The sequence below is a fragment of the Vulpes vulpes genome, chromosome 10 (assembly GCF_048418805.1).
Source record: "Vulpes vulpes isolate BD-2025 chromosome 10, VulVul3, whole genome shotgun sequence".
In the NCBI taxonomy this organism is placed as follows: Eukaryota; Metazoa; Chordata; class Mammalia; order Carnivora; family Canidae; genus Vulpes; species Vulpes vulpes.
In genome coordinates this window covers 1046503-1066346 of record NC_132789.1, presented here as the reverse complement: position 1 = coordinate 1066346, position 19844 = coordinate 1046503, and the positions used below count along the sequence as shown (strand labels likewise).

The window sequence follows — 19844 nt, the reverse complement described above, 5'->3', positions numbered from 1 at the left end:
TCACGATCACTGGTGCGTGCTCGCTCGCGCTCTCTCTCTCTCTCTCAGATAAATAAAATCTTTTTTTAAAAGCCCACAAAGTGGGGATCCCTGGGTAGCTCAGCGATTTAGCGCCTGCCTTTGGCCCAGGGCGTGATCCTGGAGTCCCGGGATTGAGTCGTATGTCGGGCTCCCTGCATGGAGCCTGCTTCTCCCTCTCTCTGCCTCTCATGAATAAAATAAAATCTTTAAAAAATAAAATAAAATAAAAATACCACAAAGATAGAAGAAAATAAAGGTAATTTTTTTTGTAAGAATTGAAGCCATAAATCTCAAGGAAAGAGTAGGAGGTCTGACGGGGGCAGAATCTGAACGAAATTAAATGACGAATGTCAAAATGTTGGTGACTGCTTACATGCAGGAGGAGGGGGAGTGTCCACACTGTAGGAAGAGCTCACTGGCTGATGAGAAAAGACAGTGCAGCAGAAAAGTAGTAGACCCAGGACACAGGAAGATCCCTTACAAAGGAAGAAAGTAAATACAGTTTTAAAGTCTCTTCATTAACAAAATGCTGGGTTTTTGCCTCTCAACTTGGTAAAGTTCAACATAATGCTCAGTGAGGTAGAAGCTCAGGGCAGAGAGGACTCTCACTGTCTTTACAAGCATAGGACGTGGTCCCTAGAAGACTGGCCGCTACACGTGGATGCCCTCGCTCCCAGACCCATGTGGCCCAGCCCGGCGTCCAGCCCAGTACTCACCGCAGGGCTCAAGGACTCCTAGAAATAAACCCTCAGCAATAGTCGTGGAAAACAAATAAATTGGAAGTTACTTGGCCTTGTAGCCTTGGTTCCCAGTCTGCAAGCAGGGAGCCTGACAGCATCCCTGGTGAGGCTGCAGGTTGGGTGAGGTGAGGCCGTGGGTTATCCTGTTAGTCCGTTCCATTACCAAATTGCTTTAGAGTCTGCATCACGTAACTGTTCTTTGGCTTTGTGTTTTGCATAATGCCAAATGTCCATATGGGTGTTGTGTTAGCACAGAACATGTTCAGAAGCTTTCAGAACATGTTCAGAAGCTTTTGTTTTAAATGATGCATTTATTGATGGCTGATTTTTCCAATTTGGAGGAAGAGATGCTTTGAGAATGAGTCAAGTTGTGTTGAGCTATAATACTGTAGCCCCAAATCCGTGAGCTATTTTAATGAACATTTAAGAGAATTTTTTCACCTTTAAGTTCAGTTGATCCTGTATTCATTAAAGAGTTCATATTACTATGAGCAGTAAAGGGTTAATATTAATTATTTTTCCTCATAGAAAATTTGAAGATGTGCAAAAGCAGTGTGCTGTGATGAGCACACTACCCCATTCCACCAGCCAGCCCCAGGACTGAGCTTGAGTCCACCCCCAGAGTCCCCAACCTTGTAGCATTTCATCCGCAGATGTTTCAGTGTATCTGCAGAAGATAGGACTGCTTTTAGCATAAGCGCAGTACAGTGGTTAATGTGGACTCTCCTGACTGTGTTGTGACCCTTGTGTGGTCTCTGGGCAGAGCTTGTTGTGCAGCAGCGCACAACACTGTGCAGGCAATACAGAGCTGATCTTCCATTTGACTTTCCAGCTCTGCCCTTCCCAGCATTTAGCATCTGGGTGTCCCAAGTTTGACCTGATTGTGGACAGACGTCATTGTATGTCAGAGGTCTGGAGTGGGGACCTACTACAAGGCTTGCATGGCTGTGGTGCCATACAGTGCTGATAGTAGGACCCTCGGGGGCCGGCTGGGCCATACCCCTCCCCACATGCGGTCACCCACAGAGCTGCCGTTCTTAGGGACAGTTTCAAGCATGTACAAAAACTGCGTCGTGTGATGAGCACACCTACCCAGAACCTACTTCCTACATTCTGAGTTAGCTGATTTGCGCTGCACTTTAAAATTTCTCTTCGCTATATTTTACTTGAATATCCTTCGTAAACAATAATTCATGGTTTTTAAGAGTAAAATATTGTAATATAATCAATTAGGTATCATTACCAACTACCTTTACCATAGTGTCTATAGGCGTGAGTGACTCAGGAGTGAGTGTTGAGCGGATGAAGGGTTGGGGAAGAAGATTGTTTCCCTTTGGGCCTTTGTATTTCTCTTAAAATTTCCAAATATTCTTGAGAACATGGAACCTCCTAAAAGTTTGTGACAGCCATAAAGTAGTCTGACACGATGCCCCACAGAAGTGGATGCCCCTTAAAATGTTTGCTGAATGAAGGAGTGGATCCTGTAACTTCTCCTTTGTTTGAAAAGAGTATTTACAGAGTTGGGATTTTTTAGAAATATCTTTTCATTAGTGGAGTTGCATCATATGCCTGTTTGACCTATGCAAATTCAGCCATATGCTAAGCCCAGAAAAAGAAGGAAAACCCCAATGAAAATTGACCCTTTACAAATGTAGCAACCCTGACTCGCACTCAGCACCTGTGTCCCTGGCAAGGCTTGCACGGGGTCCCTCAGTGAGCCAGCCCAGCCTTCCTGCATGCAGCGTGCATTTAAAACAACCCATTTCGACAACACAGGTGTTGCTCACTTTCTCTAGAACCTCTGCGTGACATGTGGCTCGCCTCAGGACGTTACCTCGCCAACTGATGATCCTGTGTGTGGTGGCGCCTGTGAGGGTTTCTCCTTTGTGCTTCCACATATTTAAAACTGTATCACCATTTTCACTCTTTTCAGCTTCATTTGCTCCAATAAGCTTTGCAATCAAGGCCAAAGAAAATGATCTGCTTCCCCTGGAAAAAAATCGTGTTAAGCTAGATGATGACAGTGATGATGATGAAGAAGGCAAAGAAGGCCAAGAAAGTTGTAGTAGTACTACAAACACTAACCTGGCGGTCGCCCCACCCTGTGTGGTAATTGAGGAGAAGCGGCCTCAACTTACCCAGGAGGAGCTGGAAGCAAAACAAGGTTTGTCAATACATTTTCACCTTCTTGAAAGAACAACAGAGCGTAAACACAAGATTAACACATTAAGCCAGCAGCACAGGGACTGAACTGGCCCCAGCCTTTGGACATCAGGACCATGGGGGTTCAGGCACAGTTCTCTATTAGAGCAGCGAGCACTGCTCTTCCTTAAGCATCAGATGCCGTGACACTGGCATGTGGTTTCTACAGAAACGAGTCTGCCGAGAGTGCCTTCATCGAGGGTGGGGGGCCTTTGTACTCTGACAGCAGCCTTGGGGGGAGTGCTCAGCGTGTGTTCCTGGCTCAGATCCTGTACCAGACAAGGACATGCCCTTTTGTGAGCCATCAGACCCTGCAAGGTAACACGGGCAGAGGCTGGTTTCCAGGCTGGGTCTCTCCTCATGGGTCCTGGCCAGCCCACCATTTGCCCCCAGCACCACCAGCGGTATGTGCACAGGCGCCCCATAGTCTCCCTCCCCTCCCCCAGAACATATTCTGTTCTGCACTAAAGTAGTTCATTAACTCCCGCCTCAGCCGCTCACGTCTGTTCTCCCTGGGTCTGTATGCTCTTTCTGTATGTGCACGCATGGATGAAGCAGCATTTATAGACGGATGCCTTACTCAGGCCTGGCATTGTGCAGAGTTGCCCTCTCAGCAGGCTCAGCTCTGTGCATGAGTCTAAACTGAGCAGTGTGTCGAATGATCTGGAGTCGACACTTGTAGCACAGCATTCCTTGTCAGAGAGGAGTACTTGTGCCGCATGTTGATGAGCGCCACCCTGAGGTTTCCATGATTCCAGCTCTTCCTGGTATGAAATCCCATCAACCTTCTGACTGATTTTGAAGGTGAAATATTAAAAATACTAATAATATACATTTTGAACTAATTCTCTCAAATTTCACTTTGATTATCCTGAAATTTTAGAACAACTGCATCATATTTCATGACCCTTTTATGCCTGTGAAAATTAAGACAGCAAGGTGTTTATAAAATACCACGTGTTCTAAACCTCACTTTCTTCTGTGTTTATTCCTGAAGCAAAGCAAAAGCTGGAGGACCGACTCGCGGCTGCTGCCAGAGAGAAGCTAGCTCAGGCATCTAAGGAATCCAAGGAGAAACAGCTTCAGGCTGAACGTAAAAGGAAAGCAGCTTTATTTTTACAAACCTTAAAAAATCCTCTGCCAGAAGCAGAAATCGGAAAAGTTGAGGAAAATCCTTTCAATGTAGAGGTGAGTTGAAAATCCACATCAGCATTCCAGGTAAAAGCAAGTGAGGGTGGGTGCCTCTGGCCCAGGTGCAGGATGTTAGCAGGCCCTGCTCTTCCCCCATGGGGCTGGCACGCTTCTCCTGCCCCACGGCAGCCTCTGAGGGCTTCCCTGGAAGGAACGTGCATCCGCCTGGGGACATGCTCTGCCAGAGCACTGATACCTTGGGTCCGTATGAACATCAGTAATTAACTTAAAAAGCAAAGTAAGATGTGTTCACAGGGAAAAAATTTTTTTAAAAAATGTGTTCACGGGGGATCCCTGGGTGGCGCAGCGATTTAGCGCCTGCCTTTGGCCCAGGGCGCAATCCTGGAGACCCGGGATCGAATCCCACGTCGGGCTCCCGGTACGTGGAGCCTGCTTCTCCCTCTGCCTGTGTCTCTGCCTGTCTTTCTCTCTCTCTATCATAAATAAATAAAAATTTAAAAAAAAAAAAAAATGTGTTCACGGCCACATTCTCTGACAAGGAACCAGCCTTCCCAGCTCCTTACTGAGCAAGGGAGTCCACTTAGCCCCATACACGTTTCCTCCCATACCCCTGGGCTCAGGACAGGGCCTCTCCACGGTCCCCAGCTTGCCCTCCAGCTTACTCTTGCCCTGTAACGTAGAAGGGGCTATGCTCTTTCACTTTTGATCACAGTGATGATTCTGAGAGTCTGGGACCATCACTCATTGCAGATTTGGGCTGTAGGTGGCCACTAGGTCTGTTTGTTAGGTAGGAACCAGCACCCTGCATGCCGGGCTCCTGCCTCCTGCTGCAGGCCAAGCTTGCTGTCTCCCATCTCAGGTTGGTCTGGAGCTCCATCAGGGACAGGCAGAGTCAGACACACCTCCAAGGGAATGCTCGTGGCTCCTGGGGGCAGGGGGGCTCTGAGTGGGTGGTGTGTGTCCCTGCACTATTCTGATGCCGTCTGTGCGCTGAGAGGTGTAGGTAGTAGACATCTGCATATGGACGTATGTAACCATTATATTATGTGGTCACATCTGTATTTCCTAACAGTGTTGTGTTTTGTTTTGTTTTTTTAAAGATTTTATTTATTTATTCATGATAGACACAGAGAAAGAAAGAGAGGCAGAGACACAGGCAGAGGGAGAAGCAGGCTCCATGCCAGGAGCCCGATGCGGGACTCGATCCTGGGACTCCAGGATCGCGCCCTGGGCCAAAGGCAGGCGCTAAACCCCTGAGCCACCCAGGGATCTCCAACAGTGTTGTGTTTGAATGAAAACTCGGTCACAACCAGAATTGTTCATCATTAATACGCAGTTTTCCCCAGTCTACTGTGTTACCCCTCACAGCTACCAGAATTATTTCCCTGTAAATATCAGATAGGCTGCAACTTCACTTTTTCCCTGTTGATACGTAGATGGCACCTCCCGTCCTTGTTGGGGTTTTTTTTTTTTTTTAAGATTTTATTTATTTATGAGAGACACAGAGAGAGAGAGAGGCAGAGACACAGGCAAAGGGAGAAGCAGGCTCCATGCAGGGAGCCTGATGTGGGACTCAATCCTGAGACTCTGGGATCACGACCTGAGCCACAGGCAGACACTTAACCGCTGAACTACCCAGGCATCCCACTGTCTTTGTTTTCAGGCATGTGTTCTGAATCTGTAATATGTAGAAATGAGTGTGTATGCTTCTTGTTGAAGTCACTGGATCAGTCTTTTTGCATATATCTAGTGGGAAAGATTGTAGCCCCTAAACTATTTCAACAAAAACACAATAGTAGTTAACAGATGGTAATAAATGTCTTTAATTGCTTGAAACAAAAATACTTTTAATTACTTTGGCAATTGTCATAAATGAGATTCAGCCTCCGAGTATTTTAGCCTAAAGCAGCTTCTGGAGACAGGTTACCCTGCCTTCGTGGAATGTTTTGTGCGCACTTCACTTGCGGGTGTTGAATTCTGGCATGCATGGGGCTGTGAGAGCTTTTGGGGCTCGGCCTCCACGTGCCCAGCATGAGGAAAAGGGGGTCAGTCAGCAGAAATGGGTAACACCCTGGGTCTGTGTGAGCAGCTGTATGTATGGAGGGCAGCGTGGGGACACCCCTCAAAAGGCCTGGCCCAAATCCTGGCAGGACTTGCTGCAGTTCATCTGCCCCAGGGAGCAGCAGTATCTGCTTTCACTTCTGTTAATGCAGCGCATGCACATGATATAAAACGTTCACATGCGAGGGAGAGGCAGTTTTCCCTGTTCTGTTTTACAATTCCTATGGAAATACCAATATTTTACTTATTTTAGGGCTTTATGTGTAAAATAAACATACATACGCTTTATCATTTTAAGCCTTTTTAAGCACATAGTTCAGTGACACTGAATACACTCCCATCATCTGCAGCCACCACCATCCACCTCCAAGACATCTTCATCCTCCCAGTGAGGTGCTGCCCCCTGAATTGCTGATGACCCAGCGCCTGGCGCCCACACCCATGCTATCCATCCAATCAGTCTGGCTGCTCTCAGGGCCCGGTGGATGAGGAGCCTGACAGTATTGGTTCCTCTGGGACCAGCTTACATCACTTCTCACTACATCCTTTAAGCTGAAGAATGCTCCATTGTATGTGAATGCTGCCTTTTATTTCTTGGGTATTCTCAAGGGAAAACCATCAGTTTCTATGGGTAGACTTAAATATCACAATAATAGGATCACATCCTGTGCATTATTCTGGCATACGGGTCTTCTCACCTCCTACAGAGCCCATTCCTATCCATGTTGGCGTTGTGCTTGATGAGTGTTTATTGAGTAAGTAGCTGTCAGCCCTGTGCCAGCCAGTCTGTGGTGGGCATGCAAGCTGTTCCTGGGTCTTAACCACTAGAACCATGCTGCTTTAGTCTGTTCCTGTGTCCTGTGCACTCACTTCAGTGTGTGTGTCCATGTGGTAAATCCCTGACCGTGGAAATGCTTTTAAAATTTCATGCGCTGCTAAATTAGCCCCTAAAACGATTATAGAAGTTTTTGTTTGTCTCTGGGGGGCCATGAAACCCCTACCAGCCACATTTGTCAGCAGCCTTTGATTCTTGTCGGTCTGACAGGTTGAGAAGTTTGGTGATGCCTCTATTTTTAGCTGTTGGTGACACTGACTGACTTCATGGGCTGCATGGCATCCTGGCCCCTGCCCCCCGAGGGCTACCCTCGTAGCCACCCTCACTTCCCCTGGCTGTCTACCTGACTCTCCTGTGACCAGTATCATAGAAGCTTTTCCGCTTTGTCTGTTGTGGCTTATCCCACTTGCAGCTAGTTCAGCTTGAGGAGCATGTACCAAACCACCTGATCCCTCACCTTTACCCTTGTATCAAAAGCTACCTGGCGAATACACCAGCCTCCACCTGCACCTTGACCCTTTCTGTCCTCTCTGCCCACTGTATATGAGGAGAGGGCATCTTATAATCAGGCACAAGCTTATGTGACGCCTTAAAGCGTTTTCATCAACACGGACAGGTACTGACCATACGTTGTTAAGCAGTGTGTGAGATACAGAAAAGCATGTATGCGAGTACTACTTAGAAATCCGTGTACACATTGTGGTTTTGGTGTGTGTTCTTGATCCAAAATGAAGAGAAACCAAAGGTCTTAAATTTGAGCCCTTTTGAGTTATCATGTGGTCATTTGTACAGGAACAGCTCATTTAAAAAAAAATAATAAAAATAAAATAAATAAATAAATAATAAAAAGGAACAGCTCATTTCAGGACACCCTTTAAACACCAGCAATTTGTTGAGGTTAACAGTCCATAACGATGCCAAGTTTATAGGCCCAGCAAGAGTTCGCAAGGAAATGAGAACAAAGATCAGTCTGGCCTCTGTTGTATTTAAGGTGCCAGGACACTTTGGAAGACAAATTAGAAGCCTGTTTCTTATCCAGTGACTACACGATCACATGTGTCCACCAGCATGGTCTTGCAGCACACACAGCAGCTGTGACTAGATGGGAGTGTGGGTGATGCCCTGGGGCCTTGGGAGGTGGAGAGGGGATCTGGGCGGGGCTTTGAGGAACCTTGATAATGCTGAGAGGTGACAAAGTAGAGGGGGCCCTCCAGGGCCAAGGACCTCTGATTGGTGGAAGTGGGCACAGCCCTGTACCCAGGTGTCTGGAGGAGAAGGCACAGTTGGCATGGTGATGCAGCAGCTGTCTGCTGGAACCAGAGTGGGACACAAATGAGGAAGAACATTTCCATAGGAAGACTGCATTCTGTGTGGACATAGATGACTGGGTAAGACCAAGGTGCCCACCCACAGAACATGCAGAGTCGTCTTAGGAAAAGCATGGGCACTCTGCTCCTGGCTGTGGGCTCGCTTCAGAAGAGGAGCTGCCATGCAGGCAGGACACGTTGCTGATGGGCAGTATTAGAGGGTGCGCTTCAAAGTCTGAAATCTCAGACTTCTAGTAAAATCTGGAGACTTATGCAGAACTGCCTCATTTTTATAGTTAATGTAGTGTCATTTCACAAATGAGATTGTGTTTTAAAGTACGTGTTCATCTGCTTTGAGCAATTCATTTTCCCCCAGCAGGCCATAATAGTTGTCAGTTTTGTGCTAATTTGTAGGCAGATACTTCATTGTGATCAAAGGACTGACTAGTGTCATTTCCCAATATCCGTAAGTTAGGGAGAGTAAGTTTTTAAATACTCTCATAATTTTCCAAAATTTTACCTTTGATTTCTCCCAAACGCCACTCAGATCAAGTCTGTGTCCTCCCCTCTCCCGTGGTGGTTTGTACTTTGATCATTTTTGCTGGGATATTAATATTCCATCCCAGAAAGGCAGCTCTGCTCGTTTGGTGCTGGTCAGCATGCACACCAGTGGCTATGCCTCCTGAAGGCATTTCCTTTATTTTGTTTTATTTTTATTTTATTTCATTTCATTTCATTTCATTTCATTTCATCTCATTTCATTTATAAGAGACACACAGAGAGAGAGAGAGAGAGAGAGAGGCAGAGACCCACGCAGAGGGAGAAGCAGGCTCCATGCTGCGAGCCTGATGTGGGACTCAGTCCCGGGACTCCAGGATCATGCCCTGGGCCAGAGGCAGGCACTAAACCACTGATCCCTCCAAAGACATTTCCATCAGCCTCTCATTGATGACAATGTACAGAGGGTTCGGCCAGGTACCTTCAGACACCAGAGCGAGAGGTGTGGAGCCGCAGGCAAACTCTGTCTTCCAGGGTGCTTGTGTGTGCCATTCATGTTAGCAAGGCAGTAGGGACTCTGGTGAAGCCAGAAATAGCATTTATGCGGAGTTGTTTTCAAGGTGCACTGTCCATTATGGTAGCCTCCAGCTATCCATGGTTAATTTAAATGTAACTTAATAAAGATTAAATAGGGGCGCCTGGGTGGCTCATTTGGTTAAATGCCTGCCTTCAGCTCAGGTCATGATATCGGGGTCCTAGGTTCAGCCCCGCATTGGATTGGGTTCCCTGCCCAGTGGGGAGTCTGCTTCTCCCTCTGCCTCTCCCACTCCAGCTTGTGCATTTGCATGCATACTCTTTCTCTCTCTCTAAAATAAATAGGTAAAATCTTTTTTAATTACATAAAATTCAAAATTCAGGTCCTTAGTCATACTAGCCACATTTCAGGTGCCCCAGGAGCCACTTGTGCCCAGTAGCTAACTGCAGTGGACGGACAGCACAGGCACAGAATGCTTCCATTGTTGCCACAAAGTACAGAGTAAATAGTGAATTGGGTATTAATTTTATTTTCTAGTGCTTTGAAAGTCTGGATTGCTGTACTGGTCAGGCTTTGATTTCACAAGTCAGTTTCTGCCCCCACATGGCTTAAGGAAAACCAGTAGAGAGAGGGGCTTACATTCTGAGTTCTGAGGGTGGTATAGCTCACTCGGGGCTCAAAAGGTGTCTCAAGGATTCATCTCCATGCACAGCTTCCCCTGGCCAGCTGTGTCCTCCCACTGTGCTGCCTGCAGCCCCTGACTCCCCTCATCAGCCACTAAGAAGGAAGTCCTGGACAGCTTGCTTCTTCCTGAATGTGGCATGATGACCAGGGAGGTGACACACCCTGGTCTGTCTCCTGCTCAGATAGAGGGCACTTCCTCTGGAATTCATGGATTAATGGGGGAAGACAGGGCCATTGCCCCCACAGATAGTATTTACAAGTAGGGAAGCAGGTTTCCACTGCACTTGTCCAAACATTCTTATTTCCGTTAATAGTTTGGCAGCCCAGTTGTTATGGGTCCACAAGACATACTTCTCTCTATAGTCCTTGAATCCTGTCTTGCCATGTAGCAGGAATCCCTTCAGGGTAGTTGGAGAGGCTGGTGATGCACTCTTGTCCCTTAGTGAGCGATAGGAGCACCTGCCCTTCTGTTCGCATGACTAGAGCCTCAGGCCTCTGCCTAGACCTTCCGAACCACCCCTTCATCACCATCATCCTGTTCATGCAGAACAGCCATGGCCCATAAATCTCTCGAGATGGTGCATCTTTGAGCTTGGTACTAGCACTTGCTTGCAGGGGGAGGCATAACTGTGGCTTAATTCAGCTCCTTCCCAGGCTGCTGGTGACCTGCTTGAGGGTCATGACCAAGCCTACTCCTTCCCTGCAGAACACAGCTCATCGCATGGTGATGTGGCTGTGGGAAGGTCAGGGCCTCTTTACCTTCCCAAGTACGTGGCAGCCACTCAGCTTCAAAAGTGGCAGAGATGTGAGGGGATCCCTGGGTGGCGCAGCGGTTTTGCGCCTGCCTTTGGCCCAGGGCGCGGTCCTGGAGACCCGGGATCGAATCCCACGTCAGGCTCCCGGTGCATGGAGCCTGCTTCTCCCTCTGCCTGTGTCTCTGCCTCTCTCTCTCTCTCTCTCTCGCTCTGTGCGACTATCATAAATTAAAAAAAAAAAAAATTTAAAAAAAAAGTGGCAGAGATGTGGAGGGAGGGCACCAGGCACTTGTGCCCTGGGACTAGCTGCTGGACGGCAGTAACTGGGCAGGTGGTATTTGTTACCTTTTGTTTTGTTTGTTAAGTCTAATTGCTGAATTTTTAAGTATTCTCTTGGTACTTTAAGCTGGGGTCATCACAACCCTTAGTTCATTTGGGGAAAGCCCCCCCCCCATTGTTGCTGATTTTAATCTTTAATGGTGAACAATAATCATCAGAATAAATAGATCCCATGACTCGATTACAATTTCTGTTTTGAAAATGTTGCTTTAGGGACACCTGGGTGGCTCAGTGGTTGAGCATCTGCCTTCAGCTCAGGTCATGAGTCCCGGAATTCCGGGATCGAGCCACATTGGGCTTCTGCATGGAGCCTGCTTCTCCCTCTGCCTAAGTCTCTGCCTCTCTCTGCGTGTCTCTAATGAATAAATAAATAAAATCTTAAAAAAAAAAAAAAAAAGTTGGTTTAATTACCCGTTGCCTCAAATGGAGTACTAAACTTCACCCACTGTGAAGCATCACCAATGACAAGCAGTATGTTGAGATGAAGACAGAGAAGCAGTACTAAGTTCAGAGATGGGAGCTGCCAGGTTGGCAGTAAAAATGTAAAGAGAAATTCAGCCCATGGGGCGCCTGGGTAGCTTCATCGGTGAAGCCTCTGCCTTCAGCTCAGGTCATGATCCTGGGATCGAGACCTGCATCTGGCTCCCTGTTCCCCTTCTCCCTCTGCCCCTCCCCCGCTTGTGCTTGCATGCACACATGCTCTGCCTCTCAAATAAGTGAATAAAATCTTGTTTAAAAAAAAGGAAAGAAACAAACTCAGCTTGAGAGCCACGGCACACACTTTGTGCTTCAGGCTGCACTGCAGCCCTTTTCCTCATTCCAGTGGCCAATAGCCATGTCCCTAGTGAGTGCCATGGTCTGTCCTGTAGAAGTACAGAGGGAGAGTCCTGAGAGACACGCAGCCCTGGGTTTCCCTAAGAGTACCAGGGCCTCCTTTGCTGGTCTCAGGAAGGACCAGAGGTGGCTCCACTGCACTCCTTCCTCTGCCTGTGGTGTCAACACTCACTTGGCTTTCACAGGGGCCTTGTATGCCGTCTCTGGGTGCTGGGTTTGTCCCCAGCTTCAGTCTTGCCTTTCTTGCAACATGAGTCCCTAATTCATTGGGAGTTTTTAAAACTACCCCAAGCTGATTTTCCTGCTGCGCAGCAGCTGAGTTCTCCCTCACTCTGCACACCTGTACCATGCCCACAGCACCAGGGGGGGGCTGGGTGGCCTCCCTTTCCCCAGCCTCTATAAAGCTGCAGAGCTTCCTGCACTGGGTTTGGGTGTCGTGTAATCTGTCACGAACAAGTCTTGACTAGTGCCTGAGCCCAAGTGAGTGTTCTCAGACATGGAGGTCAGTTTCCTGTCTAGGGTTGAGATGGGCACCCTGAGCCAGTTTAGGCCAAGCTTTAGAGACAGGCCCACAGTGCTGCTGCCATGGAAGGTGGGGAGTGAGGACCAGAACAGGTGCCATGCGAGGTCTTTGCCCTCCTCCTGCTGGCTTCCGTTATTGTGTTACCGTAGGTGGAAGAAACTGCTTGGGACAGGGCACTTTGTGAACAGGACATGTTCTCGAGCATCTCAGTCTTGCTGGCTTGTACATATGCCCCCTTTGGGCCTCTGCTCACAGAAGGGCAGGTGGGAGAGAGTGACATGAACATCAGCAGGAAGTGGGGACATGGCCAAGGGGTGAGCACATCTCCATTTGATGAGCACCTTGCTTTTTTTTCTCAAAGCCAAAAAATGTGTAGCTTTAGCAGGAAGCACTGTTCCCTCATCCAGCAGGCCTTGTCCACATGGACCACAGGAACCCAGGGAAAGGAATGCACAATCCCACAGGCACACCCCTCCCTCTGGTTCAGCACCGGCCTTGAGCTATTCCAAATGCAGAGTCTCAGTATGTCTTGCAGTGTGTAGTGTTTAATGGCTGCTGGTAAAGCTCACTTAAAGTGAATTGAGGAGTGACCTTCTCAGAGACAACAGGCAAACAGCATGTGGGGTGGTGTTGGGGGTTCGGGTTTTGGTGGGGTTTGAGGTTTTTTGGTTTTTTGTAAACTCATTATTTTATAATGTGATGTGGGCAAATGTTAATGTCAGTGGAGGTCGGATTACCACCTCATTTTTAAAGGTTGAGCACTCTTTCACTGTCCAGATGCACCCTGTGAAACCGCCTTTGACGGTCATTTGGGTGGTTTGAAGGTCTTGGTCATTACAGAGTAGTGTAGCACAGGACCTCGGGCATGCATCCTGCACACTTTGGATGAATGCTCTTTAGAAGAAATTCTTGGAACTGGCATTGCCCTGGATAATGCTCACAGCTGACCAGCTACCCACCTCTGAGTCTGTGTGCTGGAGTTCCCACTGTGGGGATTCAGGGTGAGCGGCCCCTCTGTGTGTTTCCTGTGGATGAAGGGGTTTATGGTGAACGATCATTGAGTGCAGAAGTGTGCAGTGTGCTAAATCAGCACGTGCAGACTGGGTCGTGGCCATGGACTCACCTAGTTAAGGACTGCCACGTGTGCATTGTTTTCCCTGACGTTACTGAGCTGTGACTGGCGCGCAGCACCATGTGCATGAGATCCACGACACGATTACTTCACTTAGGTGTATTGCAAAGAGATGACCACAGGGTTTAGTTAATATCCCTCAACTCACAGGTACAGGACGGAAAGAAGAAAGGTTTTTCCTTTTGACAAAGTTTTTAAAATCGAACAAGAACCTCTTCTGGTTCAAGGCTTTTTTAAAAAATTATTTTCAGATTGATAGATTCATAAAAGCATAATGCTGGAGGTTTGAAAATGTCTCTATCCCTGGAAAGTCACAATTATTTTTGAAGGAACAAGCACAGCTTTTTTTCCTGACACCGTGTCCCTGGTACCGTGTTTGCTTCATCAGGTCGTGCACTGCCGGCGGGGGAAATCGTCATGTATACTCCTGGTATCTGCAAAGCCACCACTTCTGCAGAGATACGAGGGCAGTATTTTAGAGATGTGGTCCTAAGACACGTTGGTGCATTAAAGTGTGTGAAGGGCCCAAAGTAGAAATTGTATGTACGTGCATTTTAAAATGTCCTATTTTCCCTCTTAATGTTCAGATGTTTGCTTCTGTTCCCAGGAAGCCAGTGTTGTGCCCTGTCCTCTACTGGCTGGAGGCAGACCTCAGCCAGCTTCAGATGTTAAAGCCCCAGAAGGACCCTCCAGCAAAAGTAAAGACCCACCAAGAGAAGAGGAGAAAGAGAGAAAGAAAAAGAAGCATAAAAAGCGTTCTCGAACAAGGTCACGCTCCCCCAAGTACCACTCGTCATCCAAGTCCAGGCCCAGGTCCCACTCAAAAGCAAAGCACTGTCTCCCCAGCGCCTATCGGACAGCACGGCGCTCCAGGTGGGTGTGCAGGACGCCCGTGGCACAGGCCTGATGTGGGTGCTGGGCCCTCCTTCCCCGGCGAGGTGGGGGCAAGTGCAGACCTTGGGAATGCTTGCATGCAGATGCAGCTTGCAGACCCAAATGGCGTCTTTTCAGGTTGTCTTTTATTTTCATTTCATTTCCTTTTTTTCTTATTTATTTATTCATTCATTCATTCATTCATTCATTCATGAGAGACAGAGAGGCAGAGACATAGGCAGAGGGAGAAGCAGGCTCCCTGCGGGGAGCTGATGGAGGACTTGATCCCAGGACCCCCAATCACTCCCTGAACCGAAGGCAGGTACTCAACCACTGAGCCTCACAGGTGTCCCTATTTTCATTTCTAAGGCTCATCAACTATGGTCCAATTTTTTAAAAACGGAATATGTTTTAATAGATCTTAGAGGCAAGTCTAGCACATGTGTTCACTATCTGACTCACAAGGGTGGCATGTCCTGTCTTGTTGGAGTGGCCTTTCCCGTGCACATTCCCTTTACATGCATGCACATTGTGACAGAAGAAAGTGTGACCATGTGGGCTGTGCGCAGCTCCTCTGCACAGTGTCCATGGCAGCACCCACCTGTTCCCTCCATCGATTTCCCCTATGGCCTCCCGTAGGAGCGCTGTTACTGCCCGCCTGAGAGAGCAGATGAAGACTTGAGGCCACAGATACAAACACATCCCCTAAAGGATCACAGAGTTCACTGCTCAGTGAGGCAATTCCATTTTGTTTCAGGTAACTGGCTTGCAGGAGGTTTGAAAAGTAAACATCTGGTTTTAAAACCTGCATCATGCATTGCGATCTATTACTAAGTATTGAGTGTGCTCTGCCGGCTTTCTCTCTGGTGCATCACTTGGACTCCTGGGATCCCGTGTTGCCTCTGTAATTGGTGCTGGTTCCCCTTTCCCTGGGAAAGTGCAGATACCCTGCACTTTCTGTATTTAAAACGCATTCATCTATGAATATATCCTAAAAACAACAAGCTTTCCCTGTTTTTACCCAGACTGGACCTCAAAGGCTTTACAAGTATTGACACTTACCTATCAATAGTGAAATTGGATTTGCCTCCACGTAAAAACACTTGATCCTTGAGTGTCTGCAATTTTAACACTTTAGAAGTTCCATCATGACAGGCACACACCCCACACAGACACATACATGTGCACATACCATACATATGCACATGCAGACACACACCCACACACCTTGCTGTTTTGGGTTTTGTTTTTTTTTTAAGGTTTTATTTATTTATTCATGAGAGACAGAGAGAGAGAGAGAGGCAGAGACACAGGCAGAGGGAGAAGCAGGCTCCATGCAGGGAGCCCTACGTGGGACTCGATCCCGGGTCTCCAGGATCACACCCTGGGCTGAAGGCGTCACTAAACTGCTGAGCCACCGGGGCTGCCCCACCTTGCTGTTTTTTAATTAAATGAACAACTTTGCTGATATAGTTTCAATTTTTGGAAGCTCCCTGGAATTTATATATAAACATCAAAACATTTTAAAGTTTCTTTTTTGATAGTTTCTTACGCTATCATGTAATGGACATAAGTAACATAGGCCCACATGAGCACTCCGAGCAATAACGTGCACAGTAAACTCCAGCCAGCTGTCCTTCACTGCAGGACTCTAGCAAAAGAGACCATAATTCCCTCCTAATCCCTAGTCTGGGGCTTGGCAACGATGAAAGCTCCTCACCTCACATCTTCAGGGGTTCTGTTCTGACATCGATGTTCAACAGGTACAGTGTGAAGTATGGCCCATCCCCAGGGGTGAGGAGGACAGCATACTGGCCACAAACGTTTCCCCATGTTGTTCTCTTTTCAAGTGGAATGCTCGTCTAACACTTGCAATTTTAAGTTTCTAGGTTTTATGTTCTTTTTATTGACTATAACAGAGTAAGTCATTTTATATGTTATTTTAAGACTTTTTAAATAATTGGGGGGGGGGGGTTGTTTGTTTTTTAAGATTTTATTCATGAGAGACACAGAGAGAGAGGCAGATACACAGGCAGAGGGAGAAGCAGGCTCCCTGCAAGGGAGGATCCGGATCCCAGGATCATGCCCTGAGCCAAAGGCAGACGCTCAACCCCTGAGCTACCCAGGTGTCCCTTGTTTTTGTTTTTTGAGAGAGGAAGAGGAGGAACAGAGGGAGAGAGAAAGAGAATCCCAAGCAGCACCGCACCCAGAGCAGGCCCCACAAGGGGCGTGACCTCACAACCCCCTCCCCCATCATGACCTGGGCTGTCAGTATTGACAAATGCCAGAAGCAAAATCCTCATCTTTAGTGTGTAACCTTGAGTTACAAGAAGAAATTAAGTTTAAAATGTTCTGTGTATGAGTTCTGTGGTGGCAAACCGCCAGCTTTACCCTAATTTGACCTACAGTTAAAATTAGCTGTCAGGGAATGGGTGACGGGCACTGAGGGGCGCACTTGACGGGATGAGCACTGGGTGTTATTGTGTATGTTGGTAAATTGAATACCAATAAAAAATAAATTTATTATAAAAAAAATAAAATGAAAAAAAAAATTACCTGTCAGGAGAGCTGAATTTAAAACTCTCAAAGTGTTTCAGTCCCAGGGGCTGACTGTAGTTACGAAAGCTACTTCTCAGTTCACTGGCGGTCAGATCTCCGGTATCCGATGTTGCCGTTCATGTAGGATATCAAGCCAAAGTGCAACTTCATCATAAGATAATAAAAATTATGACACAAACCTTCAAAGTGTTTGGTCTTCCATGATGTTTTTGCCTTGAAAGCTCATATGTAGCGATGCTTTTTGAAGCCAGAGCCTGGGACTGAAAGGAGAAACCAGTTGGCCTTTGGCCCAGTGATGGCTCCTTCTACCGGTCGTGGCTCAGAACAGCACGTCTGCTTTGTTTGGTAACGCTGCTGTTTTCCTAAGCAGCTGTAGACCTGCTTTCTCAGTCTAGGCTCTGCCAGTGCTGATAACTTCCTGGGCCCCAGTGGACTTACCCTGCAGCACGTTCAAACCGAGAGGGGTTGGTATTCTCGGCAAATGAATAGTTGACAGGTGAAAAATGTGGTTTTAACCAAACATTGAAGTTGCTAATGATGCTGTTATAAATTTTTCTTTAACTCTGTCTTTTCAGATAGAATTACCCATTACAGACATAATATGTACATAGGTCCTAATGAGATTTGTTTCTTAGGCCTGACACACAACTTAAATCAATTGTTTTAAAAAAGACTCCTGCCAGCTCCAAGCAAAATGCACATTTGTTAATATTTGTACTTGTAGGGTTCTGTGTTTGAAATGTATATTCTTTTATGTGTTAAATTACTGAAGTGCCCTGTAGGATGTAGAAAGTTAGGGTTAGAACACCCTTTCCTAGCAGAAGTGATCTCTCTGTGAACATAGGTAATGTCTGCGTGTCTGCAGTCCAAGAAGCCAGTTTGTCCTAGGTGTAGGTTGGTGACTCTGGGTCTCCAGAGGTGACCTGGTCATAGAGGAACCTTCAGTTTAGGAATCAGTATGGTGCTTCTCAGAAAGCACAGTGATTACCACACAGTGTTTAGTGTCTTTTAAATCAATATTAAAGTATAAGACTTTTTTTCCTCTGGTTTTTTTTTTCTTTTTTCTTTTTTTTTTTTTGAAGATTAATTTATTAGAACAGACGTGCAAGGCAGGGAGGGGCAGAGAGAGAGGGAGAGAAACTCGCACAGAGCCTGACACAGGGCTCAATCTCATGACCCTGAGATCAGGACTTAAACCAAAATCAAGAATTGAACGTTCAACCTACTGAGCCACCCCAGGGCCCCACTCTGTGTTTTATGTTCTCTCACTAGGTTCTGTGCCATAAATGGAATGAAGTAGTATTTATGCCGTTCGTTATCACCTAAAAATTCAGCTTTAATAGTTCAGGTCTTTTTAAAATCTTGTAAGACTAAAGCTTGAAATTAAGTTTCCATTAAGAATATTTTATAAGGGGATCCCTGGGTGGTGCAGCGGTTTAGCGCCTGCCTTTGGCCGGGGGCACGATCCTGGAGACCTGGGATCGAATCCCACGTCGGGCTCCCGGTGCATGGAGCCTGCTTCTCCCTCTGCCTGTGTCTCTGCCTCTCTCTCTCTCTCTCTCTCTCTGTGACTATCATAAATAAAAAAATATAAATAAATAAAAAAAAAAGAATATTTTATAAGGTCGCGGGCAGCCCCAGTGGCGCAGCGGTTTGGCGCCGCCTGCAGTCTGGAGTGTGATCCTGGAGACCTGGGATCGAGTCCCATGTCGGGCTCTCTGTATGATGCCTGCTCCTCCCTCTGCCTGTGTCTCTGCCTCTCTCTCTCTGTGTGTGTCTATGAATAAATGAAATCTTAAAAAAAAAAAAAAAGAATATTTTATAAGGTCACCTTTGATGTTTGTTTCATTGGCTAGCCAGTGTTTAAGGGGTGTCAAAATGGAGGGAGATTCCAGATAGAATTCTGGCCTCCCCACCCCCCCACCTCGTTTTCAGGATCTGCACAGTCCCCAGCTCCCTCGGGATTTCTGCGTAGGGAGGAGCTGGAGATCAGAATGATGTTTTCTAAGTTATAGTAAACATTCAAAAACAGCTTAAGCCAGCAAAATTGGGGTAATGACCATCATTAATTTAATCTCCTCATCCTACATAAGATTCCCAAGAGGTGATGCTGAGCACTTAGTGTGCTGGTGAGGGCCAACTGTTCTTGTTCTGTGGAGCTGACCCTAACCCAGCCCTGCTGCTGCATGCCCACCAGGTGCTACTCTGGAGTGATAGAGGGGCAGGGATAGAGGAAGTGGGGTGGCTCTGGTGGTTAAATGTTGGAGGGAAGAAGGCTCATTCTGCCTTTATTTGAAAGCAAACTGTTACGATTATTCAATAAAAAGTATCTCTCTCATCATACAGATGATTTACTTATAAAATGAAACTCCTGTTTCTTGCATATGTTGTGGTAGCATTATTAACCACCTAATTAGCAGAATGAAAGCATTATTGCTTCTTTAATTAAAATAAAACTTAAGTATTATTTGATGAAGCTTACAGCTGCCAAAAGTAGAATCAAGATGACCTCAGATCTACTGGTGACAGCCCCTTCACCTCAGAGCCCTTTCATAGTCACTGCAGAGTAATGTTGCATCAGAATTATGAATTTACAGGCCCTAAAAACTTTCACTTTTCCTGATTATCAGATTTATTGTAGAACTCTCCGTGTAAGCATTTCACGGTGTAGAGGTCTGATTAAACAGAGCTTTCTCCCAGGCTCTGGGGACTCTGAGCCTGGAGCTCAGGCTGGGCCATTCACCAGGGGCAACAGAGTTGACTCCCAGAGCTCTTTGCTAAACGTCAAAGTGTC

At 46.8% G+C, this 19844-nt stretch overlaps 1 protein-coding gene across 3 annotated transcripts in view; it reads left to right on the top strand.

Moving 5' to 3' along the window:
* Nucleotides 1-19844, top strand: part of SFSWAP (splicing factor SWAP) — a 70606-nt gene that overhangs the window by 37416 nt on the left and 13346 nt on the right. For all 3 annotated transcript variants that reach the window (XM_025989136.2, XM_025989138.2, XM_025989137.2), the window contains 3 exons: nt 2695-2925; nt 3961-4151; nt 14226-14491. In XM_025989136.2, the coding sequence (XP_025844921.1) occupies nt 2695-2925; nt 3961-4151; nt 14226-14491 (688 nt within the window). The remainder of the gene's footprint in view (nt 1-2694; nt 2926-3960; nt 4152-14225; nt 14492-19844) is intronic.